Source organism: Poecile atricapillus, chromosome 3 (genome assembly GCF_030490865.1).
Source record: "Poecile atricapillus isolate bPoeAtr1 chromosome 3, bPoeAtr1.hap1, whole genome shotgun sequence".
NCBI classification, from domain to species: domain Eukaryota; kingdom Metazoa; phylum Chordata; class Aves; order Passeriformes; family Paridae; genus Poecile; species Poecile atricapillus.
Window position 1 is genome coordinate 58833202 of NC_081251.1, and position 17075 is coordinate 58850276.

At 37.7% G+C, this 17075-nt stretch overlaps 1 protein-coding gene across 1 annotated transcript in view; it reads left to right on the forward strand.

The window, feature by feature from the left end:
- The window catches only part of ESR1 (estrogen receptor 1), a 161132-nt gene extending 145651 nt beyond the window's left edge, over nt 1–15481 (forward strand). The window contains exons 7-9 of the mRNA XM_058835083.1: nt 1998–2131; nt 8316–8499; nt 10278–15481. Coding sequence (XP_058691066.1) covers nt 1998–2131; nt 8316–8499; nt 10278–10512 — 553 coding nt within the window. The 3' untranslated portion in view covers nt 10513–15481. The remainder of the gene's footprint in view (nt 1–1997; nt 2132–8315; nt 8500–10277) is intronic.
- Nucleotides 15482–17075: the final 1594 nt, after the last annotated feature.

Sequence of the window (17075 nt, forward strand, 5' to 3'; positions counted from 1 at the left end):
CATTACCTAAAGAGATATTATTTTTTTTTTTCCTCTTATGGAGTAACCTGGTCGTTCACATACACAGCAGATAGCAAAGCAAAAGAGATTAGGAACTATTTAGAATTTCTTAAGTTTATATAATTTTTATTAATCCTCTGTCATATGAATTCAGTTGATGGGAAAGAGGCACACATGTTGATTTAAGCACATGGAATATGTGTTGCTGGGTTAGGGGTTTTTGTCCAGAGGTTGTACTTGTCAGCATGAGAATCACAATTGGAATATTGATTTTGTAAACTACAGTCTGTTGTAGGTTGGGAATAATTCTTATTTGCTATCAAAATGTCTGCCTTAGGAGGCACCATAAGGCATGTTAAATGGTCTGATTTTACAAACAGCTTCCTGTTTCTTTTTTTTTCCTCTGGTCTTAGACATGCAAATTTTGGAATTTGTTTAGACTTTGTAATATTTGAAATGTTTTGAAAGCTGGCGGCAGTAGTTTTTATGGGTTCTAGGAACCAAACAAATATCACAGTCAGACATGAAGATGTGAGGTTTTTTAATATGGATCATTTGTCTTTTGATCCAAGGGAACTTTTCATTTCTGCAAAATTCTGAAATACTAAATTAATAAAAAAACTTTTACTGGGGTATTATTTAAAGGTATAATTAAAGGATTTTAGTCCTCTGCACTAAACTCTATAGAGAGGAAATTAATCTTTCTATAGTGTTGGGCAAATATATTGTATCAGAAGCATTGAAACTTGCCCTGATGCCTTGGAAAGTGCAAGGAAGCTTCACAGTCTGCAATCAGAAGGGAATATGAATCAGAATGCTTTGTCTGAGGGTCTGCTGTGGGTTCAGACATCAGCTACAGGTTCTCAAAAGCACAATTGTGTTAAGACTTGAAGCAGGTGTCTCTGTGCTGGTAGGTTTCTAGTCACAATGGAATTAGGACATGCTCAATCTTTTTCATGCTATAAATCAGTCTGTTCATTTGAAATTTCTTTTGCATTTCCCTGTAGCAATGATCTTCCTAATTTTGTTTATGAAAGCCATATCTAAAAAGTATTATATTTCAAAACAGATCACATGACTCATTAAGTCATATATTACAATTTCACCCAGAAAGACCTTAGTAGAAGTAAAAGTAGGTAGTTCTTGTAAAAGGTAGCAATGGAAATGACCAAAAGATCTACAGATTAAATTTTCACAAAAAATAATTACAATCTGCATTAATTCTTCAGCTTCAGGTTGAGTGGGCAAGATGAAAATTAGTGAGTGGGAATGTCTAGTACTGTGAGCAGAAGGAGATGGTTAATTGCCATTACTAATGAAGACTTTGAGATGTTCTAAACTTCAGCTTAGTTTAATCCTGCAATGTAAAAAGTTACTTGATATGTGGAGTGAACTGATCATTTTAATCAGTCATACAAACATGATTTTGGCCTCCTAGATCCTTCTTGAGCTCATGAATCTTGAGCTTATTCTTTAACGAGGAATTATGTTGATGCTGAACATTGAGAGAAGTGTGTTGGATCATTAAAGTTTGCTCAGCCAGCTAGAAACAAGTGCAAATGGTTAGGGAGGGAGAAATGTAAAAACTGGGACCATTTCAGTTAAAGAGAAAAAAACAAAAGAAAGAGGAAGCAAAGTAACAAAAGCAGAACACATACACATGAACCAAAACATAGTTTAAAACAATCTTTCCTTGATATAAAGATTTGGTTGAGTCAATTTAAAATGTTCCACCACAATAATGCCTTTGTGATGAGTTCCTGAAATTGATTTTTTTTGGAAATACAGTACTTCATAGTGTGTTTATTCTACTTGGAACACTAAGAACAGTGTTTTTGTAATCACACATATATCAAATGTGCACAGAGTAGGAAGTCACATACTTGCTCTTGAGCTGATAAAATCAAATTGGAGGGTATTGGTCTGAGGGGATGAAAACCTCATGGTACCAGCAGGTTAAAACTGTAAATGTCTCCCCATTGATGGTATTCACACAGGAATCAAGGGAAATGTGTAGAGGGCATGGTGGAAATATTTGACATGCTGCTGGCTACTGCTGCTCGGTTTCGCATGATGAACCTCCAAGGGGAGGAATTCGTGTGCCTTAAGTCCATCATCCTGCTCAATTCTGGTAAGTCCTGTGCTTTGCTGTCACTCGTGGCACTTGTGACTGCTTCTGCATGTCGTTGAACGCTACTTGCTGTCCTTAATGGCATTTTCATTTTGAGACAGCAGCAATGGAAATGGGTTTTCAACACAGATGCAGGCAGGACCACCAGGGAGGGGTGGAATCAGTCGAACCTGTCTGGTGACATAGATGGGACCCAGAAAATGGATGCAGTGAGTAGATGACACACTGTGTGCAGCTGATATGGGGAGTGGCCAGAGAAGTGCTTTGAACCAGATTCTGGCAGGTCTTAAAACTCTGCTTACAAGACCCTGAAGTAGCTGGGACCACACATAGGGCACCCAAAGGCAATGCTTAACTGCAGTGCTTAGGTGATGGCAAAATAAAAGGAAATAAGGGCAAAAATGTGGTTGAGTTTATCATGGTTTAGTTTATATTAAATTATAGGCATCTAAAACTGATGCAATCACTTTCTACTTACTTTATAGTTTTTGGCTGTAAATCTCATCCTGAAGTACACTTCAAATATAGATGACTAGATAACAAGTGTAAGTAAAGTTACAGATATAAATATGTAAGGTTAGATTATTTGAATTTTATGTGAGATGATTGAAATAAGCAGATTTTATTTGAAGCATGTGACAGAAAACTTCTGTTGCACACCAGAGGACTCTTTTCTGTTTGAAATGAGAAAAAATCTCCAGACAATTTGTTTTTTATATTCAGAAATGAGACCCATGGTGTTCTCATGGAAATGACAGACATCTAAAATGATAATGTAGGCACCAAAGTAAAAATTTTAGACACAATTCTCTGCTAAGCTGTTAGCTGGTGACCAAGGATGCCAGTTTCCCAATGCTGAGGATTTACCCACTTGTAAAACTTTTCCTGTCGCATTTGAACCTGTAGATGGTACCGCCCTCTAGAGAAAACAGATGTGGAAGGCTCTGTGTCCTTTTTGTCTAACAGATCACTTGCCCAAATTTCAGGAAAAACAAATTTAGGATATTCCCATCAAAGGCTAACTGTAAACGCAGCAGATGTTGGTTTATTGATCCGGCACTTTATGGAAGCTTGGATGTGGTTTCCTCAAAGCTCAAGCAAAATTATATATTTATACTATCTAATATAAAATGCTTTATGTCTTTTCTATGAGATATGAATGTGGTTCAGGTCTTATGGTTGTAACCAAGTGCCAAAAAGTAACATTTGAGGCAAGCAAGTGGCATATTAGGAATGAAGGGCTATTGTTCTTACCTTAGTTGCCTGGGTATGACAATTGTAATTACTGTTTGACATTTTATTTTCCTTTTATTGCCCTGATAATTATAACAGAATATTTCCTAGAGTTAAATATTCTTCCTGGAAAGTGATGCTCCTCCAGAATTTAAGCTAAAATATTCAAAGGTAATTAACTTCTTAAATAAATCCAGAACATGTAATTGATTTATAAAAATTTTGAATAAAAAATTATAAAAATTTGAATTAGAAAAAAATAGAACTGGAAGTTTGAATAAAACAAATTAGATGTTTGAACATGAAGAATTTAAGTCATTCTCTAGAGAAATTTTGTGCCTACGTTGTATTTATTTTATGTTGATCCATAAAACTAAATTTTTTATTCAGACAAAGCCCTGCCAGGCATCACCAACTATCTCATATGCACATCTCACTCTGTTAATGGGATTTTTTGTTACAATATTCCCCTAAGGAAAAATAGTAAAAAAATAAAATATTTAAAAAAATTAAAAAATAATATATATATAGAGCAAGTGAAGTCAGTGAAAATGAGAGGCAAAATTCCTTCTGCACATAAGAGAGATGGGACCACTGTAAACTCTATGTATATATGGTCACAGAATGTATGTCTATCATCACCTATCATCACTATCCTCTAAAATATCTTCAGGAGATGCTTTACTTCACAGAATGTAGCCAACCTCCTTACATAAAGTGTTGGACAGATATGAAACATGATGTGCTCTGAAGCACGCGGCTGAGAGAGCTGAGTTGGTTCACCCAGGGAAAGAGAAGGTAAAGAAGGGTCTCAGTGCAGCCCCCAGAGCTGAAGAGCAGGTCATGGAGCCAGGGCCATGGGGACAGGGCTGGACCCTTCTCAGAGGCACAAGAGGAAAGGACAATCTGCAATGGAGACAAACCTCAGCAAGGGAGATCCCGACCAGATAAACAGAACAAAAACCACCCAGTGAGAGGTTTAGCATTGGAAAAGGTTGGCCAGAAGGATGGTAGGATCTCAATCCTTGCAAATACTCAGAACTCAGCTGAACAGAACTCCAGGCAGCTTGATCTAACCCTGAAAATACCACTATTTGAGTAAGAGGATGAACTAGATGACCTCCAAACCTACCCTAACCTGATTTCTTTCTGTGAGTGCATATGTAAATATTCACAAATCTTCTACTAAAGAAACAGCAGATAAATGCACAATGAATTTTTGGCTTATTATGCTGTCTGTATTATATACGCATGTGATTAAACCAGCAGATCTCAAAATTATTTAAACAAGTGGATTAATTAAACAAATAGGGCTAATTATGCTACATCTCATGTTTAAAAGCAGTCTGCATTTGCATTCTAAAGCTTTGTGTGGATTTAATTCACTGAGTGTACACAAACATTTCTTTATTAAATCCTTGGACATCTGCTAGTCTCTTCACATGAAGTAGTGTTGTTTATTGCTTTTGTTGGACATTTCTGATTTTGCAGCATCCTTCAAGGCTGTTTAATATCTTAACACTCCTTTTCCATGTGGTTTTGGACAAAATGCAATTTTTTTTTTTTTTTTAAGTTTTCCTCAGTGCCTGTGGAAAAGATGGAAGGCTTTGTTTGTAAAGCAAGGTAGATGCTTACACTACTTCCACAGTTCTCCTGAGATACCAAAGTAACAGCAAGGACATCATTATGTCCAGCTAAACAACTGACCACTCTAACGTGCCACTCTAAAACTGCTGCAATAAATCTTTTGACTAAAAAAGCAAGGTAGCATTTTTGAAAACCACATTCAGCTGTTCCTTAACATCGGAAAATAGGTATTAGAATCATGAAAGGGCTACATGATGCTAGATGTTTTACTTTTGTGTATTGGAGGAGTGCTGCTATGTGGAAAAGCAACAGGCTTTGGGTAAATTTGGGTAAACAGTAATTTTGGGCATGAAGATGTAGGTCATATCTGCCTTAGCAGCTGATTTACCTAATTAGTTAGCTGGTTAGTCCACAGAGATGGAAAGATTTGGCTGATTTAATGCATCCTGGAGACCTCCAGTTCCACGTGATACATTGTTCCACGTGACTGCTTGTTTTTCATTTTTCCTGATGTTTTTCAGTTCCTGTTAAATTGTGCTTCTTATGTATTTCTTTATTTCTGGGGCCTGGATGGTTCCAGGAGTGCATGGTACGGAGATGAATTTCCTCATACCTCAGCCTGTCTTGAAAACATGTTGAGGGCATTCTCTTCTACAGAAACATGCAACAAATACATATACATATACATATACATATACATATACATATACATATACATATACATATACATATACATATACATATACATATACATATACATATACATATACATATACATATACATATACATATACATATACATATACATATATATATATATGATGAGAGATATGTTCTGGTATTTGTTATGGGCATGGACCAACAGGCCTTGCTTGGCTGTAGCATGGTGCTTTCTCTGTTCTTGTACCTGTTAGGTTTTACAGCACTGACCTACAGAAAGAGCTGGAAATAAACCTGGTAGCTATTCAACTTAGGCTTGGAAAGGCCTTGGAGACTGTTAAATTTCACTTTGCTAAGGCAATTTTCTGCACCCTTATTTGAGTACTCTGCTTGGACGTGTATGGGTGTGTGATAGCCATCATGTGTTTTTTGGCAAATCTCTGATCAGTGGCCTGGGGCAAGAGCAATCACTCTGAGGATGTAGAAAGGAAAACTAAACATAATTTTCCTTGGCAGTTATTGACTGGCAGTTGCCTGAATTCTCTACAGTTACTGGGGAGTTCTTTTTTGATTTACAATTTTTAATAGCTTCTAGACTAGACCTAGGTGAGAAAAAATTCCTCCTGAAAGATTCTTTTCTTTTACTGGTTTCAGTAATATGAAGCTATGGGATATTGCTGAAAGAGGACAATAGGTTCTTGTAGCTGAAGTAAACTTCTCTTGAGGCACTGTGCATTTATGAGATTAGTATTTCCTTCTAGTGTATTGTGTTTTGCCAGTAATATTTAAGATTTTTGCCCTACAGGTAGGTGTTAAGCTATCAAGCTATTGACAGGTATATGTGAGGGTGGTTCAGAGTCAGCTGAGAAAGGTTCTGCTGAGAAAAGTCCCAGGACCAGTTTCTGTTTGTGAATTTCAGTAAAAATAATAATAGCTATGAAAGAGTCTGTGAGAAAAGAGACCACTGTACTATCTATCTATCTATATCAAATTTGAAGCAATACCATTACCAGAATTAAGAACTTTGACTGATGATTTTCAGAAGTTGTACTATGTTTGAGTTATCCTTTTGGTTTTTTAAAGCAGTTTCTTGCTTACTGTTTCTCAGAGACACATTCACAAACACATTTACAGTTCCTTTTAGTACACAACACCCCAAATCATAAAAGCTACTTGCAGGTTACAGTAGTTCTAGGTCCTTGAAGTATCCAGATGATGTGAGGAGATGAGGTAGGCCAAGATGCTAAAAAAATCTCAGCTCCCTGACTGTTCAGATGCACAGCAAAGTATCTTCACATCCAGCAGTAGCCCCAAGGCTGCAAACAGTGAAAGCAAGCTATAGCATGTCTGTCTTTGTGTGCATGCTAGTGTCTGTGTGTCTTTTATTCTTAATAGTACTACCTGTATTCCATATGCTGTTATATACGATGCTTTAAAGAAAAGCAAAACAAAATGTTATTCCAGAAACCATTTTTTTCCAAGGACAAAATCCAGATCTCTTCTTGGCTCTGTGAGTTGATGCAGAAGGGCCAAAGCACAGGATTATATATTATAGATATTATAGATATTATAGATATTATAGATATTATATAATTTATATCATATATATATTATAGACTCAGGATGATGAACCCTCTATGATGAAGCCAGTTTAATTGTATTACCGTATGTACATCTTAAACCTCTCAGGACTAGATTATGGCAATACGACCTGTTTAGAGTTATTGGTTCAGTCCAAAAGATTTAAAAACTGATGCTGAATGCAACAGCTCTCTTTTGGCAGCACAGTATTGTTTGTGACCTGATTCACATTGGCTGTGTGGTGTTGTCCAGAAAAAAAAAATCAAGATAAACCATCCCAAAATAATTTAGACTTTCCCATTTTGAAAACTGATGTGCTTCATGCTCCCAAGATTTACTATTAGAAAAACTCTTATGCCCAGAGTAGAGGCTCTCGTAGATGATGTAGAGGGGCTGTTGGAGGGGGAGTTTTAAAGTGTTTCGTCCTCTGGAAAAAAATTTTATCTGGTACAATCTTTCAGGCTGCTCACTTTCAGCAGTAAGCAATTCAAGACAGCTAAATTTGCACAAGTTGATTTGGACATGGTTTTTAAAGGAGAATCAGTTTTGCAGGTGAAGGAGTGCACCCTTCAAGGCTTTTGCTTGGTTGGGAGGAATTTTTTGAGGCAAATGTCCATAAAAAAACCTTGGTTTTGTTTACATGTTTCATAGTAACATGATTCAGTTCTAGATTGACTAGAAAATCATTAAAAATCAAATATTAAACAGTAGGGAAAATGTCAAAAGCCGCTGAAAGCGTGGGTTGGTTGGTAAGTATTGCAGAGTTCTCAGGGGGAACAGCACCTCCTCAAGGTTTCAGAGCCAAGTGGCCAAGAGAAGAGCACAGCTCACAGGTGGGTCTAGCTGCAGGTGTCACCCAGCATCTGGTACAGACCTTGGTGGGATCCAGGCAGGGAAGTGGCATTGTCTTCCTCCTCCTGCTTTCCCCACAGTGCCCAAATCCATGCTCCAGGGTCATTCAGAGCAGCAACCTGGCTGCCAAGCAAGAAAGCTGGCCCACAGTCAGACCCCATGGGATAACACAGTTTAAGAGGTGCCACAGGGGATACCTTGGGCAACTCTGAGTCCATCAAAGTAACTTTTGTCTGTGGTTTGTTTGTTTTCTTTCTCCCTCCTACTCTAGGTGTGTACACCTTTCTTTCCAGCACCTTGAAATCTCTGGAAGAGAAAGACTATATTCACCGTGTCCTGGACAAAATCACAGACACTCTGATACACTTAATGGCCAAGTCAGGTCTTTCTCTGCAGCAGCAACACAGACGACTGGCTCAGCTCCTCCTCATCCTCTCTCACATCAGACACATGAGGTGAGAGCAAGCACACAGTCAGCACTTTGGTGCTGGGCCCATGCAAGAGAGGTGTCACAAATGCACACTTTTACTTTATGGGTGGCAGTGCAAGCTGTGTGAAGGGCAGCTACAAAAAAAACCCACAAAAACCAAAAAACAAACAAAAAAAAACCATATGAAAATATTTACCCCATTTGTCCCTTCTAGTTGTCTTTTCTTCTGCCTTTTGTCATAATAGTGCTGATAGTTTGATAGAAAGCAGTATCTGCTTTTAATTTTATGAGTGTCATAGAATCATAGAATGGCCTGGTTTGGAAGGAAACTTAAATATGTTCCAGTTCCATCTCTCCAGATATGGGCAGGGATGCCTTCCACTTAGACCAGGTTGCTCAGAACCCTGTCCAAGCTGGCCTTGAACACTTCCAGGCATGGGGCACCCACAATTTCTCTGGACAACCTGCTCTAGTGTCTCACAATCCTCAGTACAGGATTTCTGCCTAGTAGCTAATCTAAACCTGCTCTCTTTCAGTTTGAAGCCACCCTCCCTTGTCCTGTCACTACATGCTCTTGCAAAAAGTCCCTCTCCAGCTCTCTTCTAGGCCCCCTTCAAGTGCTTCTCTTTTCCAGCTGAACAACTCCAGTTCTCTCAGCCTTTCCTCATAGGAGAGGTGCTTCAGCCCTTGGATCACCTTTGTGGCCCTGCTCTGCACCTGTTCTAACAGGTCTAAGTTTTTCTCAGGGTGAGGACCCCAGACCTGGACACAGGTGTTGGAAAAGTACTGAGCAGAATATGAATGTAGGAGTGGCCTAGCTCTGCAAACTTTAGTCTCCTATATGATAAGATTTAATAAAACTATCACTTTTATGCAGCCACTTTTCACAAGTGTCATGATTGCAAATCACTTTAGAAAAGAGATTTAGGATCATTATGTGAATTGTAGGGGTGAGGATAAATGCAGAGCTACTAAATTCCAGTCTAGAGGACCATGCCTTTTGCTAATCTGAGGTCAGCCACCTGACACACTGTTAGGAATTGCAGCAAATGATTGTACCAAATTACCACTTAAGGTAGCTGCTCAGTGGATGAGGTGTTAACAGGATAAATTTCTACAAAAATAATCTATAGATTTTATTCTTATGAAACCACAGGAGATGTTGCAACACAGATTTTAATTTTCATTATTTCAGCTAATGAAATTTAAATTAGAGTAAACACCGTATCATAGCTACTAAAGCTGAAACATGTAGATGTTATCTCCTGAACTGATACACAGATGTCTGGGGAAAAATCAAGGGATGTGTGCATGTGGTTTTTTTCATTGTGTCATTTTGTAGAGTTTCTTTGTCCTTGTGTTAATGAACCTTTTTTCTCCCCCTCTAAAAAGGGGGGGGGGGGGGAATTTATATTATAATTAATATTATAAGTGAGCTTTTGCTAAGAAATTAGTTGATCTTATTTTCCAGGAAAAAAAAGGATATTTTTTTTTATGGGAAAGGCAATCCCACCCACTTAGTTGCAGTGGCTAAGTAGTCTATGTGGTCAAGCTACTTTTTAGGAAAAGAAGAGCAAAAGAGGCACCTGTAGAAGGCAACTTAACTCCAGAAGTCTGCAACATTCTTTGAAGCTGCTGCCTTTTGCTTCACTGTAGCAGACGTGTGCAGCAAATGCACTGCTAAGTTAATTGTTTTGTATAATGCAGGATTTATATGAACCCAGAAAATATTATTATCTGGTATCTTCCCTCCCCTCCATAGCATATTTGGAAAATTAACTGTTGTTTCATCACAACCCACAGCAACAAAGGAATGGAGCATCTGTACAATATGAAGTGTAAGAACGTAGTTCCACTCTACGATCTCTTGCTGGAGATGCTGGACGCTCACCGACTGCGCGCCCCAGCAGCCAGGAGTGCTGCACCCATGGAAGAGGAAAACCGAAGCCAGCTGACAACTGCATCAGCTTCATCTCATTCCTTGCAGTCTTTTTATGTAAACAGCAAAGAAGAGGAGAATGTGCAGAATACAATATAAACAGAAGTCAGCATATACAGTGGTATGAGAAACCCAGCAGTGTTCTACCTAGCTCATGCTTCATTTCGCCTTTGAAAACACTCCAGTGACAACAGACACCAGCATTTTCCATATGAGTGTTTGTCAAGCGCTTGCCTAAATTGATTGCTTATCCTAAATGGAAGACATTTCATTGCCATGGATAGCCAGCAAGGATTGTCTGGCTAACCTGATTAAAAATTTGCAGTGTTTTTATTTAATTTTGCATGTTATTTGGGTAACTAAGTCCTAATCTAAACCATACATTCATTTTACCATAAATCAATAGGCCATACCACCCATGCATATTGGTATCTTCATGAGTAGTAGTCTTTGTTAATGTCCACCCAAAACCCTGAGCTCGCTTAATCCTTTACTTGCTTGAAACTTTGAAGCAGTTTGGTAGAGATTCTGGATGACTTCTTTGGCAGTGGAAACAGAAAGTTGACTGGCATCTTAGTGTGCCATAGGGAAGCTTTACTGCGAGGGACTGCCATGGTAGTTTAGTTAGATTCCTGCCATTTTTCTTCCTACAGTGTAAAGGAACTGAGAATTATACTATTTTACCTCACTGGCTTACATCACCAGACAACTCCCTCTCAAGCTCATTCTGACCAAACTTTTAGGTACCCTTACCATATCGTCTAGATGAATTGCTTTGCATGCATGCTCTCTTGTCTGATCCTAGAAAGCTAAATTGTTTTGTTGCCCAAGACTGTAAATCCAGGGCAACATGGCAAACAGAGATAACATAGAGAATTACTCTTGAATCAGACCAGATGATTACAAAAATCATCACATCTTAAAAAAAGGTCTATACACACATACAGGATCCAGCACTATTTACAAAAAGTCCCTCTCCCTATCCTGTGCTTTGTTGCTTTGTGCTGTCACAAAGCAAGGGGTGAGGATGCCAGTGTGAGACTGGCACAGAAGGGTAGGATGGTCCCATCCCACTCTGCTGAGTGTGGTCTAGCTGTGTGTGGGAAGGCTAGTATCACAGTCAGAGCAGCAGGTTTTTCTTGCCTTGGCTTTCTTTGGCTCTTGTTGTGGCATGTTTCAATATCACTGTTAAGAGCCCGCTCACCTGTGACACCAAAACTGGGCAGTGAGCCTCAGACATGGTGTAGACTCTGGGACTGCATGTCCAGAAAGATAAATCTTTCTCCATGCATGTCTGTAGCTCCTAAGGATATTCATAAAGATCAGCTTGATTCTTCAGACCAATTGTACATATACAAAAGGTTCACTGACATCAAGAGTTTCGACAAGAAGTGAAAGAGACTGAAGAACTCCACATGATATGCTATCCAAAGTAGCAGTTGGTGCTGCTGTTTGACTGCCTCTGTGCTAGAAAATTAAATGTCAGGGAACTTTGCTGGGTACTGGAATGAGATTATTACATATGCCAGGGATATTTTACTAATCTAATGATAACTTTGCTTGTGCCATCTGCACTTCTGGTTGACAAGTGCAGACTGGGAGTTAACACGGACCAGGGACTATTCCAATAGCTACTTGGAAGCAACCACCCTTACAGTGAGGGTATTTCCTAGCACGTGTGTATGGCTGGCCACAGTGCTAGTGAAATGGTTTAGGGATGTTTTTACTATCGTTGAAACCTTTATGTTGATTGGAATATCCTGTAGAAAATAAATATAGGAAAGAGTGCAAGTAATGCCATACAGGAGTGCCTATGTCTAATTATGCTCCCTGTCACAGGCAGAGCCTGTGTGCAGTGAGATTAAGTTTCACAGCAGTTGTGAAGGCAGCAAGGCATAGGACAGGTTTGTGCTTCAAGTCAAGAATTCAATTCTTTACATATGGTGGAGTGTACATAATGGTGTCTATAATAGTTTCATGTACATATCTGAGGATATGAGCAGTTTGAAAGCCTAAAGCTACGTGCTACCAATGTTTGAGAAGATTCCTCGAAAACTGTGCAAGCCTAAACATGTGAAGCAGTCACCGTAAGTTCATAGGCCTTTTCTTGATGCATATTATGGTGTCATTTTTTTCTGAATGTGCTGAAGATTTTGTCTTTTTGTGTATTCAGTAAAAGCATGTGTGTGTATGTGTGTGTCTGTGTGTGTGCGTGAGCACTAATTTGGTACCTAAGGGCTTTTTGAGGGCTCCTAAATGTCATGAAAAAAAATAGACATTTTAGGATTTTTAGAAGCTCGTTTTCAGATGTGTTAGAAAAACCATGAGTTTACTGAAATGAGTGCAGGCTAAGATCTGAATGGAGCACAGGAATCCCTGCAGTTAAATTCACATGCTTACATCATCATCATCATTCACTTGTAGCCCAGTGTGCACTAGAGCTGCTCTTTAAATATTGTACATGCAACTTGGTGTTCTCTAGGATAGAACACACAGATCAAGCTCATAAGCTGGAAGGCAAATTGGTTTAAACAAATGCCTCCCTTCTTACACCCCAGAATAGATCATTACATCCATTCAAGTGTAGATTTGACCTGGAGGATAAAAGGTAGTTCATGGAACACAATTCACAACAGAGGGTCTGATTTGGATAGAACCTATATAGGGCAAGAACCTTTACACTCAAGAGATTTTCGCAGTGAAGATGGAAAAGAACCATTTGAAGTAGTATGCAGCAGTCAGAAGGGTATCATAATGTGTCTTGGGATATACAAAATAATATCAGCTCACAATAATTATGAATGTTTTCCTGGGCTCAGCCCTTGCAAGGAAGCAATTTGGCTTTCAACCAGTCCTCCCATGTTTGTGGTGACAACAGTGAGAGGCAAGCTAGAAAGAACCAGAGTGATTCCCAGTAATATATTACTTTACCTCGGGGCAGATTTAGGATCCATGTCATTAACTTTTTAATGAGATTTTAACTGAAGCAGCACCTTAATGAATATAATAACATTCCCAGAGTTACCTATAAAGATGGCCCCCATATCAGACAGCTGAATGTAGCCATTCAAATGATTAAATAAAGTCTATGATACAAAAATGGTAACTTTTTTCATATGTAATTCTGAATGATGCTCTCATGTATGCAAACAATTGTGCCTGACATTTGGTAATTGTTATTTCACAATATATATTTTATGTGTGTGTATATATATGCATATATACTTTATATTTGCAGCTGACAAACCAGTACTACCTGAATACCTGGTGCTGGATATTACATAAAAATATATAGCATGTAAAAAGAAATTGAAAGAAAACTTTTCAAGGCAGCTAATTATGCTTTTACCAAAACATTCATAATGATGTCTCTGGACAGCTAACAAAATAATTATTTTGTAACATTTATATATGGATTTTTTTTAAAAAACAAAAACATCAAAAAACAAAAAACCCTCTAGACACATAGGCAATGTAATACCAGCACAAGGCAAACATAAATAGACCAGATGAATTTGCTTTGCTTGAGAACATGGTTGTTAGTGAAGTACTGCAAAAAGCTTGGGAAGTAGAAGAGGACATAGGGAGATGTGTAGCACTTAGTGGTGTCAGAATATGTGGTGTTTGAATATGTGAAAGCTACTCTGGTTTATAGTGGTTTGAGCCACATCTCAATGTTGCAGACTTTGTCTCAGGTAAAACTCCCAGTTGGGGTAGTAAGATTTGTACTCGGGTAAAATAGTTTAACGAAAGTTTCTTGGTGTGCGTTGTGATAAATTTACTATTATGCTTTAGTGACATCACTTGATAATTTTTCTCCTCTACATTGAGGGGTTTAAAAATGTTATTAATGAAATAATCTGAACTGAGCTCCCAAGGATACTGAAAGGACTGTCAGCAGATCGTTGGATCTTGAACTGAAAAAAAGCAAACAAAAAAACCCCCAAACCATCCCCTTCATACGAGACAGGATTTGTACTGGAGCCTCCATCTATTTCAGTTTGATGCCAACTGATTCTTTAAGAGCTGTGCTAAATGTTTAAAAACAAGCAAATTACCAACCAAGTAAAAATTCTGCCTCAGTAGGTCTTTAGTCTTATTACAGGCTTAGGTAAGAACATGGCAAGCCCCTCTTGTGTATATAATTTCCTGCTATAAAATTGGAGTGCAACTCAACCTACAGATAATGGGATTTTGTATATAAGGCATTCTCAGCTGAACTTGTGTGAAGTGCATTTCTTTGAATAAAGAGATTAATGTTTTCTATGCTGTCTACAACCATGATACGGCTTTACAGATAGAAAGACAACAGATGTAATAGAAGGGTGTTGTTAACAATTGTATCATAATACAAACCAATCTTTGCTCTCACCTGCAAGTGTAGCATAATCTCAAATTGATCTGAGAGTTTAAAATTAATGGTTTCCCAATACTAATGTCCTACCCTTTCTACTCACAGTTCCCTTTGATTCTTCAAATGTGGATGGCCTTATATCCTGAAAGTTGTTTTCAAAGTGATTGTTGCCCATAAAGGGTATTTGGTTTTGCACTGTATTAAAAAAAACATAACATTCTTTTGCATTCAAATGTGCCTAAAGAAAGAAACAAAAATTAAAAAAAAAAAAATTATATGCTGCCATCTTGCAAATTAGTAAATTCTGTTATCCTGTGTGCCTATGATTAGAAGTCTGTTTCTTCAGGAAGTGCCCATTGAAAAAGGAAGGGATATACTGCTGGTCACAAGACTTGCATTATCAAGCCACTTTATGTATTACCTTATTGTATGTACTATGAAACCAATGCTTTTGTGTGCACTATGTAGTCTGTCAATGCAAAGTCCTTTCTTTGGTATAGGCTCAGCTGTTATAATGTATTTGTTGAAGTATTCTGTTCTTTCACTGATGCATATGAAATTGATGTCTTTGGTTTTGGTGAGGTATTTTTTTTCTTTGTTTTGCACCTAAAAAAAGTTCTAAAAAAGTCTAAATAAAAAAATCTGGTAGGCTACCTGATTGGTGCAAGATTTTTATCAGTGTATTTGATGTTGAAAATAAAGAATTAATCAGAACACATTGTTTAACTTTGTTATATTTTGCATGTTTTTAAAATATGCTTCTCTGCTTATTGTTTTTCAGTGGACAGCAAAAATCAGGATGTGTCTGTTTCTGTGCATCTAAATGAAAGTGGAAACCGTTTCTTAGTTAGTTTCTTCACTTTCCCTGAAAAGGATCAGAGACTCCATATCTAGAGTCAACAACAAGCTAGGTGTAGTCTCTAGTAATCCCAATGACAGCAGGGAAGTTAGCTAAGTACTCAGTACTTGATGTACTTTAATGTTCTTAGTATTTTGATTTACATTCCTTATTTTGGCTTGTGAAATAGATTATGGCAGAAGAGACAAATTGCGTGAATTGAGCCCTCTACAGTTGGCTGCCACTCACCATGGGCTAGCTTATATGAAGGAAGATAGTACTCCTTTTCTGAGTGAAACTAGTCCTCAGGAAAAAAAAATTGTCTTGACTAAGCCATCAGGAAGGGATGAAAAGAAATGAATGATACTTTTATTAATGTAAGACCACTTTGAACTCAATTATGTCCTCTAAAATAATCTCAAAATCATATTTGGTGTTTGCAAAGAATAAAACCAGTAATTTATAGCATTTGCACACATACTAATGTATTTCAGTACTTGTAGTATGTATATTTATCAGTAACATGGAGAGAATATGGTCTCTATATTGATTATTTTTTAATCTATTTTCTGTGCCATGCTGGTTCAACATAAGACTATTGGCTCATAGCTTCTTCTCTTATATGAATATATATGGAAAATATATTTGTTTTATGGGATATTTCATTGTACTTAAAAGGAAAAAAATTGTAAGACGCTTACCTCAATTTTAAGTATTATCTCAGTGATGAAGACAAGATAGCCAATACATTTCATGAAACCTCACCTTATAGCTTGTTAAACATGAAAGAAAATAACCTATACACACTCTAAAAGAATGTTAGGAACTGTTGGGATTTTTAAGTACTGAGTAGAACTGAACAATGGTTCTAAATCATGTAATTATTTTGCAATACACTTCCAAAGCAAAGAACTTGACCACAAGTTGCTTCTTTGGCCACAAAGGGTGGGTCAGAGCAATAGGAATTAATTACACATGTATATGTGCTCAAAATAATAGAGCAATTTTCAATGCTGATTTAAAATATGACACCATTTCATGGCTTTATACAATTTTTTAACCACAGGAACAAATGAGCACTTATAGTTAATGGAGAAACAGCTTAAGAAGACAGTTGCTACACAATACTGAACTTACAGACTTAAAAGACCAGTTAGATAGGAGAATATTCCTGCAAAATCAAGAATATGGCACTCCTAAATGAAAAACTGCACAGATAAAGTCTGAACATACTTATCTCTGCAAAAATTGTAACAATTTGAATGAGCAAAGGATTGTACACGGCCTGGGATTGCATACTACCTGAGATTAGGCATTCTTTTGTCCATCTCTTTCTGCAGCATGACACCATAACACAGCATCACAGTGCAGTGAGCTGGGAATGTGTCACTGGAGACTGCCTAGTCCAATTCCTGGCTCAGAGCTGGATCACCTAAAGAAGATTGCTCAGGGCCACAAAAGCAGATCTTT